The sequence below is a fragment of the Nothobranchius furzeri genome, chromosome 10, assembly GCF_043380555.1.
Source record: "Nothobranchius furzeri strain GRZ-AD chromosome 10, NfurGRZ-RIMD1, whole genome shotgun sequence".
Lineage (NCBI taxonomy): Eukaryota > Metazoa > Chordata > Actinopteri > Cyprinodontiformes > Nothobranchiidae > Nothobranchius > Nothobranchius furzeri.
In genome coordinates this window covers 46,697,395-46,716,392 of record NC_091750.1, presented here as the reverse complement: position 1 = coordinate 46,716,392, position 18,998 = coordinate 46,697,395, and the positions used below count along the sequence as shown (strand labels likewise).

Here is an 18,998-nt window from a genome sequence, read left to right as displayed (position 1 = left end):
TCGACATAAATATAGATACAGACAAGTGTTGTGTTTGACGTGTTTTTATTCCTTAAAAACTCACCTCACACCGCCCAGAGTTTCTTCTTTAAAACTTATATTAAATAACGAGCATCCTCCGCGCCGTATTTTTGTTGTAAGATGAAAACTTTACATCAGTTGTCACAGAATAAAAGTTCAGCAGACATGTTTGTTTACAGTTTGTGTTACAGTCACACAATAGATATTTACATGTACTAGGTGTTCTATATTTTGTGTCAACGTGTGTGTGTGTGTGTGTGTGTGTGTGTGTGTGTGTGTGTGTGTGTGTGTGTGTGTGTGTGTGTGTGGTGTAATCAAGGGAACAAGTTTAATATGGGGGGGGGGGCACAATTTGGAAATCTAACAAATCTGTTGGTCAATATATAGGTCAACCTCACTGAGAAAAATGTAATTTAATGATTATTTCTGATCCTAATGTGTCACTGAGTTTTTCATGCAGGCTGAACATGAAAATAGTCTCCTACAGCTATCTCCTGCATTAGCTTCTGATAGAAAATAGACGGTGAAACTCTAGGATATGAAAAGTCTGACAGATGTGACTCAGGGCGTAAGGCAAAGCCCAGAAAGACTAGAAAATAACTTTTATAGCCTAGTTCACTAACATTCTGTTTGTTTGTTTTTTGATCGGGGACCCATGAGCCAGCCAGAAGGGGAGGACACTTAGGTTTCCAAATGTCACCTACACCTTTTCCGTTTTTTCTATTTTCAAACAATTCTTGTTTCTTCGTGGAAATTCAAACAAACCTGAATGAATGGAGTGTTGTTTCAACCCGATGGTTTCAACTGGACTTTCAATACAACGTTCTGACACATGGTGGCGATAGAGCTTTTCAGAGCAAGTTTAAAAACACATAGAAGAAAACCCAACCCCCACTGCGCAGGCGCATACAAGTCCCTTTCTATTGTTCCAAGATGGCAGACCTCCTGGGCTCAATCTTAAACTCGATGGAGAAACCTCCTACAGTCGGCGACCAAGAAAGCCGACGAAAGGCTCGAGGTACAAAACATCATGTGAATAAAAGGCTTGTTGTCCGCTAGCCTGAGACTGCTCACGCGAACGCTGCTCTAGATTCAAACATAAGCTGACTTTAAAAGGATAGGCGGACAGAACCGTTCATTGGTCAGTTTAGCTTTCAAGTACGAGTTTGGCACCGCCTCAAAAACACACGTCCCAGCATAAAGGCTGACCCCGAATCAGATCCAGAACCTGTAAACAGAGTCTTATTTAACTGTTTTTTTTTCTTTCTGTTTCTGTCCTGATAGGGAAGTGGTATTTTAGAGAACTACTATAATACTTTTGTACTGTTGTCGTTACAGTAGAATGTCTTAGGTTAGACTTTACCTTACATTGCTTTATTCTAAGCAAATTGAGAATTGTCCATCTCGTTTGTCATTTTTATTGTTGATAGCTGGAGTAAAACAAGACAACTTAGATCCGTCAGGACCAAAGTGATGTCTTTAATACTTGGCTGTTGTTTAATTGTCTCATGTTTGATGATGAGCAGCCAAAATCCATAGAAAATCATTTAAATACGTTCAGAGCGTGTGGATAATCCTAGATGGCCTTGTTCAGATGGATGAAAGAAGCAAACAGGCATTCTCAGATTTCTTCTTCATTGGGGTAATAGTAAGGTTAAAACCATTAGTAATCCGTTTATCTGTCTTCAGTTCCAGTTGGATCTGGGGATAACCTAGAACCTAAAAAATGATAAAGATATCCAATTATTTGTAAAGTTAATTTAAGGAAGACATTAAATGGAAATTATTTCAGAAGAATTTCAAAAGACCAGCTGGATTTTTCTCGTCTAACCGAACAAAACACTCCTCCTGCCAGCTGACATGACTTTGTACAGCAGTGTAATAATCATGCTGTGCTGCACCAGGTGCAGACTGTCAAGTTTCATGAAGCTGACGCTGCCTGTGAGGCTTTTTTTTTACTTTGTCTTAAGATCTGAGAAATTAATCCACAAACACCAAACATTTTTAACAGTAAACATCGCTCTTAAAACAGAGATTTTGATTGTTTCTGAACACAAACTCACATCACGGCTGTAATAAAACTAGAGGCCATGTCTGTATCAATGTAAAAGAAAAGCCAGCAGCATATTAGAGCCTGTAAACCTGGTTCAGGATTATGGAATGCTTGTTTTTATTTCTTTTATTGTGACTGAACTTGTTTAAGAAAAGTAGGTCAATAGACACATGGAATCATTTGAATTTAATCTGAAATAAACTCCATTCTGTTTCCTAAAGAGCAAGCTGCCAGGCTGAAGAAGATGGAGGAGGAGGAGAAAAGAAAGAAAGCAGAGTTTAGGAAGAAGGTGAGACGTCAAATGCCATCAAACACACCAGCCTTCTGTGCATCTTTCTTTACTCTGTTATTTCCAGATGGAGAAAGAAGTGTCCGATTTCATCCAAGACAGCTCACAGCAGAAAAGAAAATACAACCCTATGGGCAAAATAGAAAGGAGTATATTGTAAGTAGTCCAAACAGTATTTAGTGAGTGAGCTGAGCCTTTCGTGGACAGTCCGGTTTGTTTTACAGGCACGATGTTGCAGAAGTGGCTGGTCTGACCTCTTTTTCCTTTGGGGAGGATGAGGAGAGCCGCTATGTCATGTTATTTAAAAAGGTATCAAAACTTTATTTCTAGTTTTCTGAAATTAAAACAAGCTTCTGTGAGTCGTCTCGGCTAGTGACGCCTTGATTGTGTGTGCTCTTTTGGCAGGAGTTTGCTCCGTCTGATGAAGAGCTGGAAGCTTATCGGAAAGGAGAGGAGTGGGATCCCAAGCTAGCGGAACAGAGACGCAGGCTAAAAGTAACTCCTCGTGTCTGATGGTGTTCGATCAGCTGATATTAGGGACCTTCACACACCGTTGTCGCTCATGTCTCTAGATATACTCTAAATATTTACAGCTTTAAGCTTTTTCAAACTAGATCGAAGTCAGGAAGCTGCAGGAGAAACGGACGGAGTTCTCCAAACAGCTGATAACGAGCCAAATCCTTAATGAAGATGTGGGCCGGGATCAAACAGAAACCGTTTTAGTCTCTCAGTGTTTCACGAGGAATATCAGATCTCCATAAACGTCTGAGAGTGGAGCGCTGACACGGACACAGTAGGAATGTTAGCGTTTCAGCGATTTACGAGGCACCGCTGCAGGAAGGTGACTGCGATTCTACCCACCGTCACTCACTAAGATCTGGAAATATTAGTTATTTTCAAATGTTACCTGAACTGTAGGCAGTTTTCTCTGGATCAGGTTAAAAAAACAAACAAACAAGAAAATGGTTTAAATTGTTTAAGATTTCTGTACCTAATAGCTAATACGGGTGACAGAATTGTGGTGTGTATTTATAAATGTGTAGTTCTCCAGACTTCATTTCACCGTCTCTGATTTTTCCTGCAGGAACAGGCTGCCCTGGAAGAAGCAGCTTCAGCTCAGACGGAAAAGACACAGGCATGTCCCAATTCCAACTACAGAGACAAATACAGCCACCTGATCGGCACCTCGGCAGCTAAAGACGCAGCACACACACTGGAGGCCAACAGGGCATATGGCTGTGGTGAGTGTACAAAAGAGAAACAGCTGAAAGAGTTCCCCTGAGGTCATCCTCATCCACTCTGCTGGTTGTTGTCTGTCCTCAGTGCCCGTGGCCAATAAGAGAGACACTCGCTCCATAGAGGAAGCCATGAATGCAATCAGAGCCAAGAAACGGCAGAAACGGGAGAACGACACGGGCGCACACAGCAGCAGCAGCAGCTCATGAGTACATTTTGTTTCATGACGTTAGTTTGTCTCATCCATCCTTCCTGTGGTTTAACTTACAGGCTTTTAACCTCTTAACTGATCTGGAATCTGCTCAGGTGTGTCAGATCCTGTAACCATCAGGTCTGTCTCACTTTAAAGCCACGTACAGACACTTTATGTCACCGCGGCCGTTCACACACCTGAACCATTACTGCTAAAGTCGTGTTTTATTCTGATCCTTGGCTATGCAGGTTTTAACGTCCAGCTTTAGGGAGCTCCAGCTGAAAGCTCGTACGGATTTTTCATAGACCGAAGCAACACCTTGAACTTTTTGTTGTTGACCAGGATTTTCCTGTAAGGCTCCTCCAGTTTTGCACCTTTAACACAAAAACATGTTCATTAGAGGATGTTTAAACAACATATTTGGTTTTTAAATCTATATTTAAGTCTGTGATTATATCTTTGTTGGCTAAACATCTGCACTGACTTTGAGTTTCATGTCTTTTTATTGTAAAAGCCACGTGAGCTGAATGTGTAAAAGACTCGTTTTAGTCCTGTTGTTTTTCTCAGACGAGCATTCAGCTAACAAACCGTTTCTTGGACTGTTTTATTGTGTTTACCCTGTTTTATTTCCATGTGTGTGAATAAAGATTGGTGTTATCTCTCTTTGTCTCCTCTTTACACATGACTTCTTTCTCTCAGACTATAGGGATTTATTTAGTTACGACTAAAAGTTCGACTAATCACAGCCGCTTCACTTTTTAGACTTTGAGTTTTCTCCTCGTCTCAAAAATAGAGGATTAAATCTTCTATGTGACCTAGGGAATAAACTTTTCTTTTGATGTTTAACTGAAACAATAAAAAATGTAATTTAACTGATTTCTGCTCCGTCACTGTCTGAAAATCACTTTATATCTGGAATTGTTAGTTTTATTACAATACTTACAACAATTAAAGGCTGTATAGTGAATAAAAAACATAAATGGAAAAAATGAGGACACATTAAACTAAGACTTCAAGATGTGCAAACAAAATAGTACTTGCTTAATATTCAGTTTTATTGTTAACCCCAAGATGAACTACTGTGAAAATGAAGTTATAGTAACTGTAATCTAAAAAAGGAAAAGACTCTTATACCAGTGTTTAAACATCATTGACTGGTACTGCACAGACACAGGTACTGGTTATATTAAAAATAATCACATTGTATGGTCAGTATAGTTTTCTTTTATTTGAATGGCCCCTTGCCTGTTATCCGGGACCTGCAATTTATCTACATGAAGAAAAAACCTTAAAAAAAAAAAAGAAAATGACCCAGGTACTGACTAAAAGTGTAGTTTGGTAAACTATAAACTGAGCTAATGGTACGTTAGCCCCAAACGAAAGAACAAAAAAGCTTGGGTGGACCATACCAATTTGAGCAATAGGATAGGGGGTTTATCATTTTTCAATGATTAAAAACACGTTACGTGGGTTAACGTGTGTGTGTGTGTGTGTGTGTGTGTGTGTTCTGAAGAACCTGCACCTTTATTATAGCTTCAGGTTTTACTAACTTGAGTATCAGAATAGTTCCTTTATGAGAAGATATTGCTTCATTTATTTATAACCCAAAAGTAGAAGAAATCTTAAAAGAACCAGAGCTGTGGTTGTCTGTATTGCCTAATGATTAGTCTACCTGAATTTGTACTGAAGTCTAGATTCTGTAATGAAGCAAGGTTACTCAAAGCCTCTAAGATGATTTTTATTTAAATCATTCTGTCAGCTGGACATCATGCTGGAGTCTGTCAGAGAGTGGCTGCAGGAGAGAAGGAACTACTCCCTCTTCATCCTGCACCCCAACAGCCGGCAAGTGACACACACACACACACACACACACACACACACACACACACACACACACACACACACACACACACACACACACACACACACACACACACACACACACACACACACACTTTGTCTACTAACCTCTTTTGCTTGACAGATCCGATGGAAGCTGGATGTGGCCAGCTTGATCATCACCATCTTCTTTGTCCTTGAGATCCTGGTCAAGGTGAAGTCACTTTAGTTTGAACGCTAACCCTTTAGGAGGACTCTACAAATCATTTGCAAATGTTTCCTCTTCAACGTCTGCAGGTCATTGGAGATGGGTTATTTTGTGGAGCCATGCCCTACCTTCAGTCCCCTTGGAACATCTTTAACGTCTTCCTGGTGGTGGTCTCCCTGGTGGATATTGCGTGTATGATGACATTTCCATACAGGCTGAGAATCCTGACGACGTTAAAGATTCTCCAGCTGTTCCGGGGGCTGAGGTCCGTTATTTAACAGTGATTTATTCTCTGGTTCTGTGAGTTTGTAGCTGCAGGTTTAACTTAGACGTTTGCTTCTTGTGTATAACTCAGGATGATGACTGAGTCCATCATGATGAACACAGTGTTAGAGCCCCTGGTAGATGCTGTTTCTGGCTCCATCACAGCTGTGGGCACTCTGACGATCATCATCATGTTTTTGTACAGCCTCCTGGGCATTCAGGTTAGTTGATCTGAGGCAACATTTTCATGATATAGTTTGTTTTTAATGCTGTTGATGCTTTCTCCAACAAGCCTGTCTTTTTCCAATAACTGCAGCTGTTTAGAGGGTCCTTCTACTATTGTGAAGGAAGCAATTTGGTTAACATCAGGACCAAGGCCGACTGCCTGAACGCTGGCTGCCAGTGGCTCAGAAAGCCGTACGACTTCAACAGCGTGCCATTTGTAAGTACTGTGTCCCTGATCAAAAAGGGGGCCTATTTCTTTTTTCGTCCATCTGAGAAGGACTTTTTCATTCAACCAAACACAAAATGGTTGAGAACTAAAACTCTCTGTTGGTCTTTTAGGGAATGCTGACCATGTCGATCATGTTCACAAAGGATGGATGGTCAGACATCATGTACAACGGCATAAATTCTGTTGGAGTTGATCAACAGGTACTTCTCAGCTATTTCATTCATGTTTAATGCCTGAAATGGTTATTTGCTGATGTTCTCTGGTCAAACCCAGACTTTACCATCGCAAGTGGCTCAGTGGGTCTAACAGACATTTTAGATGTCTTTGGGACAGCTGCGTAATAACAAACTCTTTTTCAGCCGGTGCTCAACAACAAGCCCTGGGCAGCCATCGTTTTTGTCAGCTTCATGTGGCTGAGCTTCTTTCTGATGGCCATGTTCATCGGAGCGGCTTCAGAGGGTCAACAGTACTTCTTGATTCGTCGGAGGGAGCAGCTGTGGTCCCTGCCCAGAATCGGTAAACGAGTGGCGGTCTATTCCACCTGTGCTAATCTCTGTCATCACAGCAGCCTGAAGGTGTTTAGTGTTTCCACTAGTGGGTGAATGTAGTTTTCACTTGTGTGTTTTAGAGACACGCCGGATGAGGTACACGCTGCTGCAGATGAGGGCACAAGCAATTCTGTTTGACCCTCGCTACAAAGCTGCGATAAACCTGTCCGTCTTCTTCAGCGTGGTGCTGATGGGTGTGGATATGAGGCATCAGACCACGGTAACACACACACACACACACACACACACACACACACACACACACACACACACACACACACACACACACACACACAGGCTGCAGATGTAGTAACATCCTTGATCTCATGTGTGTTGACCAGAATGCCCTGAGGACTACCCCTGCATCGGCCTGAACCGCTACGCTAATTTTAAAGACTTTGGACATGCGTTTCTGACGTCATCAGGATATTCACAGGCGACAACTGGAGTGACCTCTGGATCATACGTCTAAACTCACACATGCATTTCACCACGTTGACTCTGGCCGCTCACGCCTGCCCGCCAGAGAGTGAACGACATTGTCTCTCATGTAATGCAGGTCGCCAGCAGACCATGCAGACCCGGAGATGACTCCTGCGTTGGCAGAGACAAATGGATCCCAATGATCTATTTTGTTTCATTCGTCATCATCTCCCAGATCATCCTCTGGAACACGCTTCTAGCATTCATCATGGAGGCCGTGGAGCAGAACATCAGGGTAATACACAGAACACTAAAACACAACATCTACTCACGATGCAGCTAAGAACATCCATGTTTAGTGGAATCATCATCTGACATGAAATCACGTCAAAGCCCCAGAGTTTGAGCACATTATTACCACAAAGTCAAGCTTGTTCCCAGAGCGGGTTGAACTCTGCTAGGACGTTCGTTGGTCTCCGATCTTGTTGGTAGAACCTGTGGAAAAGAGAACCTGTGGTTTGGGAATCCTGGGATCTCATCTCTGCCTCCTGCAGATGATGTGGTTGTTCTTTGGCGTGCACTGGGGCTGCAGATGCTGGGATGGGAGACCGCTCCTTTAGATCTGAGGCCACAAGAAGTTTAGCAGGATTTTTCTGAGACACTTTTACTATTGAAACAAAAATGTTCATTTATGTTTTTAGGTGAAAATATTCACTGATCCATCATTACTGATCCTGGGAGAAAAGGGTGTTGGAATGTTATGAATGTTGTTTATTGAGAAACGGGTGAAAAACCAGTGTTGGTAGATCCAGCTCTTTAACCTTGTGATGTCTTTTTTTCCAGATAAGACAAGAGGAAGAGCTGAAGGAGGATGAGCGGGAGCGGGAGCTGGAGGACTGGCAGAGGGGAGTTGCAGCAGGAATAGCAGCAGCAGGGAGCTGCAGCAGGAACAGCAGTGGGAGCAGCAGCAGCAGGAACAGTATTGGCAGCAGCAGGAACAGTATTAGAAGCAGCAGGAGCAGCAGCGGGAGCTGCAGCAGGAGAAGCAGCAGCAGGAGTAGCAGCAGCGGGGAGTTGGAGCAGGAGGAGCAGCAGCGAGAGCTGCAGCAGGTGCAGGAGGAGCAGGAGTCTGGATAAACGGACAGCAGTACTCCTCCAACAAAAACGTTCAAGTTTTCAGGACTACCTCTTTCCTCCAGGCATCATCTTCTCCCTGACAGATAAGTTCACCTCCTCCACCATGAGGATTGATGCTCTCTCCTTCTTTAACGTCCTCCTCCTCTCACACCCTCCACAAACCTCTCAGCGGCTGTTACGATCCCTGGTTTCATTACTCTAGAAAAGTTGCTGTACTTAGTTTTGTTTTGTTTTATCTGAGTGTACAGCCCAGCTCTCAATATTCTTCAGCCTTTACCCCTTCGCTTGTTTTAATTAAGACATCACTCGGAAATTAGGAAAAATAATGTGATGGTCTTTCGTGGTTTTTGTATTAATTGGGTTAATATGAGAGTTTAGTTGTTAATCGTTTTGCGTTGCTGCTGATGTTTCTTGTTAATCTGTGTTTTGAGTTTATATTTATGTAAATAAATGTTGGTTTGTTACTTTTACCATGAGAACATGCGTCCTCATTGTTACCCCAGGCCCCCTAGACAGCCTGGAGCGTAACAGCGGCACATGCAGGTTCTTCTCAGTGGTTCCCTTTAGAACACTGTTACGGCCGCTGCCGTTTTGGAGCCCAGTGGTGTGTTGCACTCCCATTTTCATGTTCAGCAGTTCAGCAGCGCAGCACCTTGGACAGCTGCTCCTTGGGAAGCTGTCTTTACTTCAGGACCATGGACAGTGCCAGAGCAGCCGTCACGTCCAGCTGGGACTTTTCAGCTCATCAGCCGGCCCCTCAAAAGCGGCCAGCTGAAGCTCATCAGGGGAGAGAAATGTTTGTAGGTTGCAACAGCAACGTGTGTTCGCTCCCCTTTGTGGTTATCTTGGTCTTGTGGTTAAAACCAGGTTGTTTGGCTTACTTTTGAGAAAAGTAATCTTAGGAATTTTGATGTTTTGAGATATTCTTAGTTAACCGGTAATTTTTGGTTTGGTGAGTCTCTTAGACTACCTTTGGTAAATTACCAGGTGGGGTTTTTCCTCTTTTGGAGTCTCTGTTTCCCGTTTTAAATATAGCAAAGCTATTTAGTAGTTTTGGTGTTTTGACAAATTAAGTTACTTTAGTACCTTTTTGTTTGGTTTGTCTTTTAGACAAACCTTTTAACTACTTGGTGGGGATTTTGCCCACAGTTCCAGTCCGTTTTAATAAAGGAGATTAATTTTAGGATTTATAGTGGTTGGTCCTCTGGACATTTTCAGTTAATTAATTTTAACTTGGTTAATTTTGTGGTAAGGGTTTTGGCCCCTTCTTTTGGTTTCCTTTCTTTTTAATAAAACCTTTGTAAAGACAAGGACACTTTGATTTTGGTTTTTGCTTGGTCAAGCCTTTTTCTCCTCCGTTAGGATTACTTTGCGTTAAACTTGTCCTTTTTATGTTTATGCCCCTCTCCTTCCTAGCAGAGCCCACAGAGGGGTGTAACAAACGCATTAAAACTGAATCTTCGTATAATAAAAGCCTAGTTAGAGGCCACTGAAGACCAAACTTCTGATTGGGTGTCATGCTGTTGCGTCTCCAGCAGGTTCTGCTCCCTGCTGTCCTGGTGTGTGTGGAGGACAGCTTTTATGAGATCACATCTGAGGCCCTGCTGGTCACTCAGCAGCTGATAAAACTGAGGAGACCTCAGGAACCGACAGCCGTGTCTGCAGCGTTTGACCTAAAGCCGTATGTCAAAGAAGGGCGTTGGCCCCGGCCGAGGAAGTTTTCTGCAGAAGTTTAAAATTAATTCTCTTTGACAATTCTTGATTATGTTACCAGGAAACTGCTTTGCTTCACCTTATTGCTTTAATGTGTGTTGGTTTCATAAACGGGTTTGCCAGAACCTGTGAGACGAGAAGGAGACGGTTTCCTTCAGAAAATCAATTAAAGCATGAAGAAATGTTTTGTTCTTGCAGACTTTGTTTTATTCTTGTTTTCATCCTTCCATGTGTTCGCTTTGGATCAGCTGTTGGTTGAGTCCAGATGTGTTTTATTTGGTCACCTGTTCTCCATAAAACTCTTCCTGAAGGTGTTTTTGTAATGGTGAAGAGGCTCAAAGCAGCAGACATCAACCAGGAAGTGAAGGAAAGAGGCATTTCCTGCATAGATCACCTGGTGTGTCTCCTTGGAGACCACCTGGGATCGGAGCTTCAGGGGGTCCTGGCCATCTTTCTGGAGAGATTATAAAAGGAGATAACAAAGCTAACTGCCGTTAGAACCAGCCCCCTCATTTCTGCTTCCCTGTTAAGTAAAGTAAGTAAGTAAAAGTTTATTTATAGAGCGCCTTTCACAGATATAAATCACAAAGCGCTGCACAACATGAGTAAGATCAGGGCAAATACCTCTAACCAATAAAAATATCAGAAAAACAATAGCAGTGATAAAATAGTAAATAAAATCACGAGTAAAAACAAAGTGAAGGTGTGAACCCGAACAAAGCCATCTTTTAGAACTTTTAGGGAGGGAACGTCTAGATGAAAAGGTGAGTTTTTAGATGATTTTTAAAGACCTCTACAGTGTTAGAGAGACAGAGATTTGAAGGTAGACTGTTCCAAAGTCTGGGGGCAATAGTCTGAAAGGCCCTGTCCCCTTTGGTTTTCAGTCTGGTTCGAGGAACAGTCGGGAGGTTTTCAGATGTGGATCTGAGGTTCCGTGAGGTGATCTGTGGGGATAAAAGGTTAGTTAAAGGTTCAGCACACATATTTGTCAACAAAAGACAAACTAGAGATGTGAAAAAAAACCTTCCCTTCCTCTTCAGGCTGACCTGTCCCATCCTGCCAGAGGCTCTGTCTCTGTTGGGCTCCTTCCTGAGGAAGAACCAGCGGGCTCTGAAGCTCAGCGTGCTGACGTGTCTGATGGCGATCATCGTCCATCGCTGCCAGCATCAAGCCGGCAGCTCTGGAGCCCATCCTGAATGAGAAGAAAGTGACATGCACGTATCACAGGCACTCACACTTGAATCATACTTGTAATCATAGATCTGCTAGTGGCAGCTATCTAACAGCAGCTGGCTGCAGCACCATACATGCTTCATGTCAGAGTCAGTTTCTTTAATTGTCCTTATTTTGGTCCATTTAGGTAAATTAGATTTTATCCAAATAAACATTTTGGTTAAAAGTGTTCAATGTTTATGGGGACTTAAGCCGGGTGGACACTGCAACTTTTTCAAGAAAGAAAGAAGAAGGCAGAAAAAAACTCACAATTTAAGCTTGCAGACCTGCAAACTCAGATTTTGTCTCATGCAACTGATAAATTACTTTGTGCTATCATGTTTTTATATGTGATTGGAGGCTTTTGTTGTTGTTGTTTCAGATAAAAACAGCAGCTTCCTGCGCTTTGATGACAGAGATAAAGTTACATTTTTTATCACGTTTCTAATTTAGGGAACTGATGCAACAAATGTCAGCTCCTTAAAATGACTCCATCATTTTCTTTTACGTTTTGTTTTTAAACCTGAGAAAGAGCTAAAATAATTATCACAATTAAGCATTCAAACATCGTGATCTTACGTTTGAACGTCATATGTAAGATTTCTATGTTGTAAACAACAAAGTGATTAAAAGTCTTACGCTTGTAGACGATGTTTGTTGCTGTGATAATAACCAGAAGCAGCACCAACTGGATTCCACAGACCATTACGTTTGTTTCTTTACTTTGAGTCGCCTGCAAAACAACATTAAATAATCACCAGTCATTCTTAAAAATGGTGGAAATTCATGACAATAACAATAATAATAATAATAATCTCCTACCAGTTTTAGTTGGACTTTTAGAAGTTACAGGAGATGCGACTGCTGGTCCTGAAGGAAAACAAAAACTAAACTCTCCAGATGTGTCTCATCCAGCTACCATCCTCTCTGATGTGTGAAAAATGTGAGCTCGGCATTAATCAGAGTAACTCCACAAACCGGACGTGGGTCAGATTAAAACATCACAACTCGCCAACATTTAAGGACATTCTGTGGGTGAATATTTAGCTGCGTTGTTCGTCGGTGTTTTCAGCTCCACACCAGTAGCACCCAGAATCAGCTGTTACGTCTCTGATTGTTATGGCGAATTTGTTTGTTTCAGCTTCTTTCATTAAAAATCTGTGGTCCATATTTAGTTTTGTTGTGTTTAAAAGAAGCTGACATGTAGTAGGATCTTCTCCCTTACAGATGAACGTTGTAAGATGTTTTAAATCGTCATTAGGCATGTTTCCATTACCAGATCTCCAGGGTAGTTCCTGGGATGGCAGGGGCGTATCCAGGGAGTGGCCTGGGGTAGTACATGCCACCCTTGGAATATGATTGGCCACCCCAGGTGCCACCACACTAATTTATCTTTAAATAGGCTTTTCATTGTCCACAAAAGGCTTGGGGGTGAAACAAAAAAAGCATAACCATTGGTGCTACCCATGCACAAAGTTGTGCCTCACCTGGGCCACCCCATTTTAAAAGATCTGGACACGCCACTGTGGGATGGGGAATTGAACCAGGAGATAGGATGTCCCAATCCTCTCAGCTGTTGTGTCTCATTCAAATCCAGCCCTTTCAGAACTTGCACAGATGTCAGCGTATCACGGCTGCTTTGACAGTGAGTGATGTCACTGATCAGCCCCAATAAAGTAACATTATTAATATTAAAAGCATTTATTTTATAGAAGTATATCATAATTTAATCCATTCAGAGGACAAGAGCAGCTCTGAGTTTTGCGAGACAAGCTCCATTAATTAAGTCTGTGGGGGAGTTTCCCCGTTTCTTCCAACAGCTGTGGTGGAATTCCACCGAGTTTTGGGAGTTATTTTCTAAATGTGATCGCTGCTTTTTTTCCTTTTTTACTTCCATTCTGCTTCACCGGCTACTCTTCTAATTTTATTGCTGCCGATTGTTTTGGACGTCTGCTGATGTCATTTCCTACCAAGTTACAACCAATCATGAGTTAGCCGGAGGTTCTGCTCAGCTACTCCACGGGGCCGTTCTGAGTACCTACTCCAGAGCAGGTACTCAGAAGGTTCCTGAAAACGGCCGTTGGGACGGCCTGGTCAGGTGGAGACACGCGCCATGGCGGGAGGTTCCAGTAAATCTACCCTGAAGTTCTTGTAGTGGAAACAAAGGTTTTCTCCAGCAGCTGGTGACTTTCTGAAGGCCTTTATGTCTGTGGAAAAGTAGAGTTTAAGTCTTTTTTCATGTTAGATCAAAACCCAAAGACTGATCATGTTAATTTCTCACCTTTGACCTTTAGTTTTGTGAGTCCAGCTCGGGAACTTCCATCCTTTTCTTTCTCTCCACACCAGTAAGCACCATCATCATGTGGAGACTCTTTACTGCTGAAGCCTGCTGGTGTTTGTAAGGGTAAACGCTCCTCTTAGAGGATGATGTTGATAATATTTCATCACAGATTCAATTATTTTCCTTGCAGATGAACTTGATCATGTGAATAACACGATTTTGAAGAAAATTGGGAGGTGGCCACCACCGCCATTTTGACCGTGTCACAGGTTCCGTCAAGCCCAGACAATTCCACAAAAGGGAAGAGAGGTGGAGCTGAGGGTGGGGCTGTAAGGCTGGGATCAACTGATGACACCGGTCGAACTAGCTACAAGCTAACCTGAAGCTAACCCAAAGCTAACGCGGAGGTGGGAGCTAAGCTAACGGAGGTAGCAACCTAGCTACAACCGGAGTTAACTGTGCACAACACCAGAGCTTCTGAGTCAGAGATACGCCGGGCTGACCGCTGGGGAAAACCGGGTGGAACACAGAGGTCTCCCGAGAGCTGCACAAGCCGGCAGCCGCACAGCAAACAAGCGCCACTGCGATCTGAGATGCACAGAACAACCGCTGGGGAGAACTGGGTGGAAAGGTTTCCATCCAGAGCTCCACAGGCCGGCAGCCCGCGCAGCAGACAGGAGCCGCGATCAGACAGAGCTGCGCTGAGCTGCGGGGAGGGGAGAACCGGGTGGAAAACAGAGGTCTCCCGAGAGCTCCACGAGCCAATAGTGGGAACCCAGCTCCACCAACATGTTTTATTTCAACCCATTTTCTAAAGTGCAGCATTATGTTAAACGCACTGGGTTTTACCCTATTACATTTAAATTTCATGGTTAAACAGTACATGTTCAAATCTAAGCTCAGCTCGGCAGTGACCTAAAATACATAAATACAATTTTACTTACCGAAAAAAATGAAGTGGAGACTCCTTGGGCGCTCTATTAGTGCAATTAATGCCACTGCAAGTCATTTTGTCCAACAATTGCACAAATAATATCCAAAAAAGAATACACAAACACTGAGACTCAAAATCCCAGAACAGTTTCCAAGCCAGACCGAGGCTCTACTGGGTCTGATGCTCATTAATTATACAGAATTTTAGGCTTTTAATACACTTAAACATAATAGTGAGAAAAAATTCACCCCCCTCAGAGTTGTCATGAGTGTAAACTAGATCATTTAAACCAAAAACATGTTTTGGTACCAGGCTGTAAACATGTTTATTTCTGCTGTGAAATTGGTATTTTTAACATGGGAGTCAATGAGGATTTGCTCGCTTCTGACACCAGCCCCCAGCGGATGAGGGTGGAACTGCAATTTTTGTCACTTCCGCATTGGCCTCAATTTTTCACCCGCATTGTGGGGGCTTGGTGAAGATTCAAATCATCAAAAGCTTTGGCAGTATCAAAGGAGCAGAGTGCTGCTGCCTTGGAGGGTAAAATTCCTAAAGCACACACAGTTATCTGTTCACCTCAGCTGGATCTGAGTCTTTACCCTCCCAGCATAATCTCATGTTCAGAAGTAGAAAATTTTGTGTTTGTTTTTGTCCTCCTCTAGTGGCCACCTAGTGACATTACATCACAAAGGAAATGGAAAATAATTGACTTTCACAACACTCTTTTACTAAAATCATTTTAATACAGATTGTGTGAATGGATGTATTATTTTATTTTCTTTCTACTACTTAAAGAAAACATTGGGATTTTTCTAATCAGCATCATAAATCGGCCCGTGTCTGTAGGAACTCTGGAGAGAAGCATGTCCTGTCTAGTCTTTGGGGTTCTGACTGCGATTGCAATAATGCAGCAAGCATCTTTTAGTTTCCTGTTCCTCACAAATCACAATAGATTACATTCTTTTCAAAACAAGACAACAAAAAACACCAAATCACTTCTTTTACAGGTTTTCTGGGTTGCCTGTAAGGATCTGAAAACTGTGGGCTTTTGTTAATAAAGAGCATCCGGTTTTAGATACAGGAAGATCTGACAGCATCAATAATCTCAGAGCCACTTGTCATGTGGATCTCTCTACTCCAACTTTCCCAGATCAACCCACAACAAACAGGTTGTACTGCAGGCTCAGAAACCACGTGACACTAGGTTTTCTAAAGTTCAGATGTCATCGTAAACTATAAAGGACACAACTATGTTTGAATTTTTTCATTTGCAACAGGATGACTCACTAACCGTCTTTCTCATTATTTTGCAAAAAAGCGGTTGAAAGCCTATTTATGTAACTAAACACAATGTTACCAGTGGAATGATGGAATAAGTTACAAAGCTTCTTGGTTCACACGCGTCAAAATGTTAAAAACCCAGTTGTCCAAAAAGTTCACCAGTAAAAAAGGAACCAACAGGAGGAAGCTTACTTTTAGTGAGAGACTAATGTTTTGTTTGGCACAAGATGAGATGAGAGGAGCCAAAGATTGTTCTGCAGCTTTACTGTAAGATGTGAAAAATGACTCCAGTAAAAGAAACATTTGTAAAAAAGGCTTCTGAAAAACTGAGAAAGTGTTTGAATACAACAGCTGATTTAGTTTGATCCACTTGTTTAATCAGATGAATTAAACTTTTAAGTATAATACAGCATACTATAATTATGTGGTTTAAAGGGCAACATTGAAAATAAAGTAAATTTGATAACTACAATTGAAAAAAGCAAATGAGGATAGAGGTAGCTCTTTTCCAAATGTGCTCTTATTAACAGTAAAGCTATAGAAACCTTCCAGGTACGTAATGCACATTTGTTAGAGCAGTCCAACATACATACTGATAGTATAAAACTAAACGTGATTTTATTAAATTATATTTTCAGGTAAGAATTGGCCTGTAAGCCTACTAATTTACTAATGAGACATAATGAGACATAACTGTTCTGTAATGAAAATAGATTGTTTTTACCAGTTTTATCCATGTTTTATGTTTTCCCCCACCCTTGCATCATTCCTGTCCCACTGCCTCTCTGATCCTGTTGAGCAGGAAGCGACACCGTAGCTGTGACCACAGATGTCATGTATTAACTAGATCCCTCGCCCGCGCTGTTCGTCAAGGGACCCTGACGTCCGTACGTGGCGGCCATCTTACTTCGGACAGCTGCCCCCCTCTAACTGGTGTTTAGTGGTGCATGCACTATTTAAACAACTCTTAACTTTCTCAATTTTCAACCGGTTTTCATACGGTTTGATTTTTTAGAAACATTAGAGACGCGGCTATGAAATATATCAGTTTTGGCAGGAAACTCCCCTTATTTCACTCCACTTTCCAGCCGTTTTCCCCTATCCTGTCAATTTCCCATAGACTTACCGTTTTAATGTCAACAAGATCTGCTTCTGAAAGCTGTAGTTTGTAAACTGAGGTCAACTTATATTTATAAGTTTTAAGATACCTTAACTTACCATCAACTTATAAATAAAAAGTCAAATACCTGATTTGATTTACAGAAAATAGTAAAACAAACAAAAAAAGATATATATACACAGAAGCATGAAACAAACTTTAAAGTAAAAACACCCAGTCCAAAAAACAAAACAACTCTAGAACCTCAACGACTGAGAAAATATTTTATGAAAAGACAAATGAAGATATACAGAACATATTTTATTTACTTTGACTTTAATATTTGCAAGTAATATGAACCTAATATGTACTTGCTTTGGCAAGTTATTATTTCCACCTTCAGCCTGCAACCCATTTTAAAGGAAAGTTTGAAAAGAGAAAACTGGGATAATTGTGAGTTAAAGGGCTAAATAAACACTTCAAAATCTTAAGAGTAAATGAATGACAGACTGACAGTTATGAAAAACTTGTTTATTACAGATTATACATGTTTTTGATTATAAAAATAACAGATCTACAGACAGATGATAGCACATTGTGGTTTCCTACTGACCTTTGAAAAGGACAGCTTTTGTGAGCTTCTGTCTCACTCTGTCACACTGAAAGCTAAGAGTTGCTAATCTTTCAATGTGGTGCATCGTCAGCTTAAAGAACAGGGAGACAACTGATGTCAGCAGTGTATGGGAGAGAGACTCAATTCCATACTGTGTCTCACTGATGTGCTCCCCAAGCAAAAAGGCATCTTCTGACCCGATCCTCTTGTGCACAATGTAGATGACCTCCAGTGGTTTGGGCTGTGATCGTCTGCCCACTGATGCCTGGCGAATTGCCCACTCTGCTGCTCTGATGACCCTCACAGTACCTTCAGATGGGACCACAAGACCCCCGTTGTTCTTCAGAGTCAGCAAATGGTAGCTCTGGTCATCACAGGCAGATGCAGCATCCATCACCAGGCTGGCATGGCAGACATCACAGGACAGCTTGGTCATGGCTCGCCGCACAATAAATCATAAAATTACAATTACCAATGTAACTGGACAGTGTGGTTGCCTTTATACTTTACATAGGCCTATAGAACAACATGATGTCAGGTGAGAAATCAGACAAGAACTATAGTTTGACTACCTAAAGGCAAACAAGTAATTATGATTAGTAAGTGTGGAATTTATTTATTGTATTTAGTTATCAGGGGGATTTGTAGGGGATTTATTTAGTCTGGCCACGCTCCATTGATGGCTCTCGGTTGTGGGGCGGGTTCTACCGTTGTCTTTCAAATGATCTCCACATTCCACTGGACAAAGAATGTGACATACTCTTGTTTCACTCTGTTGCATCATCCCACCCACCAGGCATATAATAATAATAATAATGCATTGAACTTATATAGCGCTTTTCTAGACACCCAAAGACGCTTTCACACACTCTTACATTCACACACTGCTAGTGATGGTAAGCTACTTGTAGCCACAGCTGCCCTGGGGAGGTCTGACAGAGGTGAGGCTGCCATTTGGCGCCGTCGACCCCTCTGACCACCACTAACACAGGCAAGTTGGGTGAGGTGTCTTGCCCAAGGACACAACAGCAGGATACCCCTGGCGGGTGCTGGAATCGAACCCATGACCCTCCGATCATGAGGCAATCCGCTCTACCACCTGAGCTACTGCTGCCCCAAATATAGAGTGCCCTGATTGGCCCACAAAGCCGATAAAGCTCTGTGATTTGTTCACTAAGCAGATAGAGCACTATGATTGGC

The 18,998-nt window shown here is 42.0% G+C and overlaps 2 protein-coding genes across 2 annotated transcripts; both read left to right on the top strand.

The window, feature by feature from the left end:
- Positions 1–902: 902 nt before the first annotated feature.
- spag7 (sperm associated antigen 7) lies at positions 903–4,454 on the top strand. Its single transcript, XM_015960823.3, has 7 exons — positions 903–1,039; positions 2,296–2,363; positions 2,431–2,519; positions 2,588–2,672; positions 2,769–2,858; positions 3,448–3,604; positions 3,687–4,454. The coding sequence occupies exons 1-7, from the start codon at positions 955–957 to the stop codon at positions 3,806–3,808; spliced, it is 696 nt and encodes a 231-aa protein (XP_015816309.1). The 5' UTR covers positions 903–954; the 3' UTR covers positions 3,809–4,454.
- A 1,287-nt stretch (positions 4,455–5,741) lies between these two features.
- On the top strand, positions 5,742–9,135 carry LOC107386438 (voltage-dependent T-type calcium channel subunit alpha-1H). Its single transcript, XM_015960822.3, has 9 exons — positions 5,742–5,845; positions 5,929–6,104; positions 6,195–6,324; positions 6,420–6,545; positions 6,668–6,757; positions 6,917–7,073; positions 7,186–7,325; positions 7,447–7,823; positions 8,372–9,135. The coding sequence occupies exons 2-8, from the start codon at positions 5,959–5,961 to the stop codon at positions 7,477–7,479; spliced, it is 822 nt and encodes a 273-aa protein (XP_015816308.1). The 5' UTR covers positions 5,742–5,845; positions 5,929–5,958; the 3' UTR covers positions 7,480–7,823; positions 8,372–9,135.
- The last annotated feature ends 9,863 nt before the right edge of the window (positions 9,136–18,998 follow it).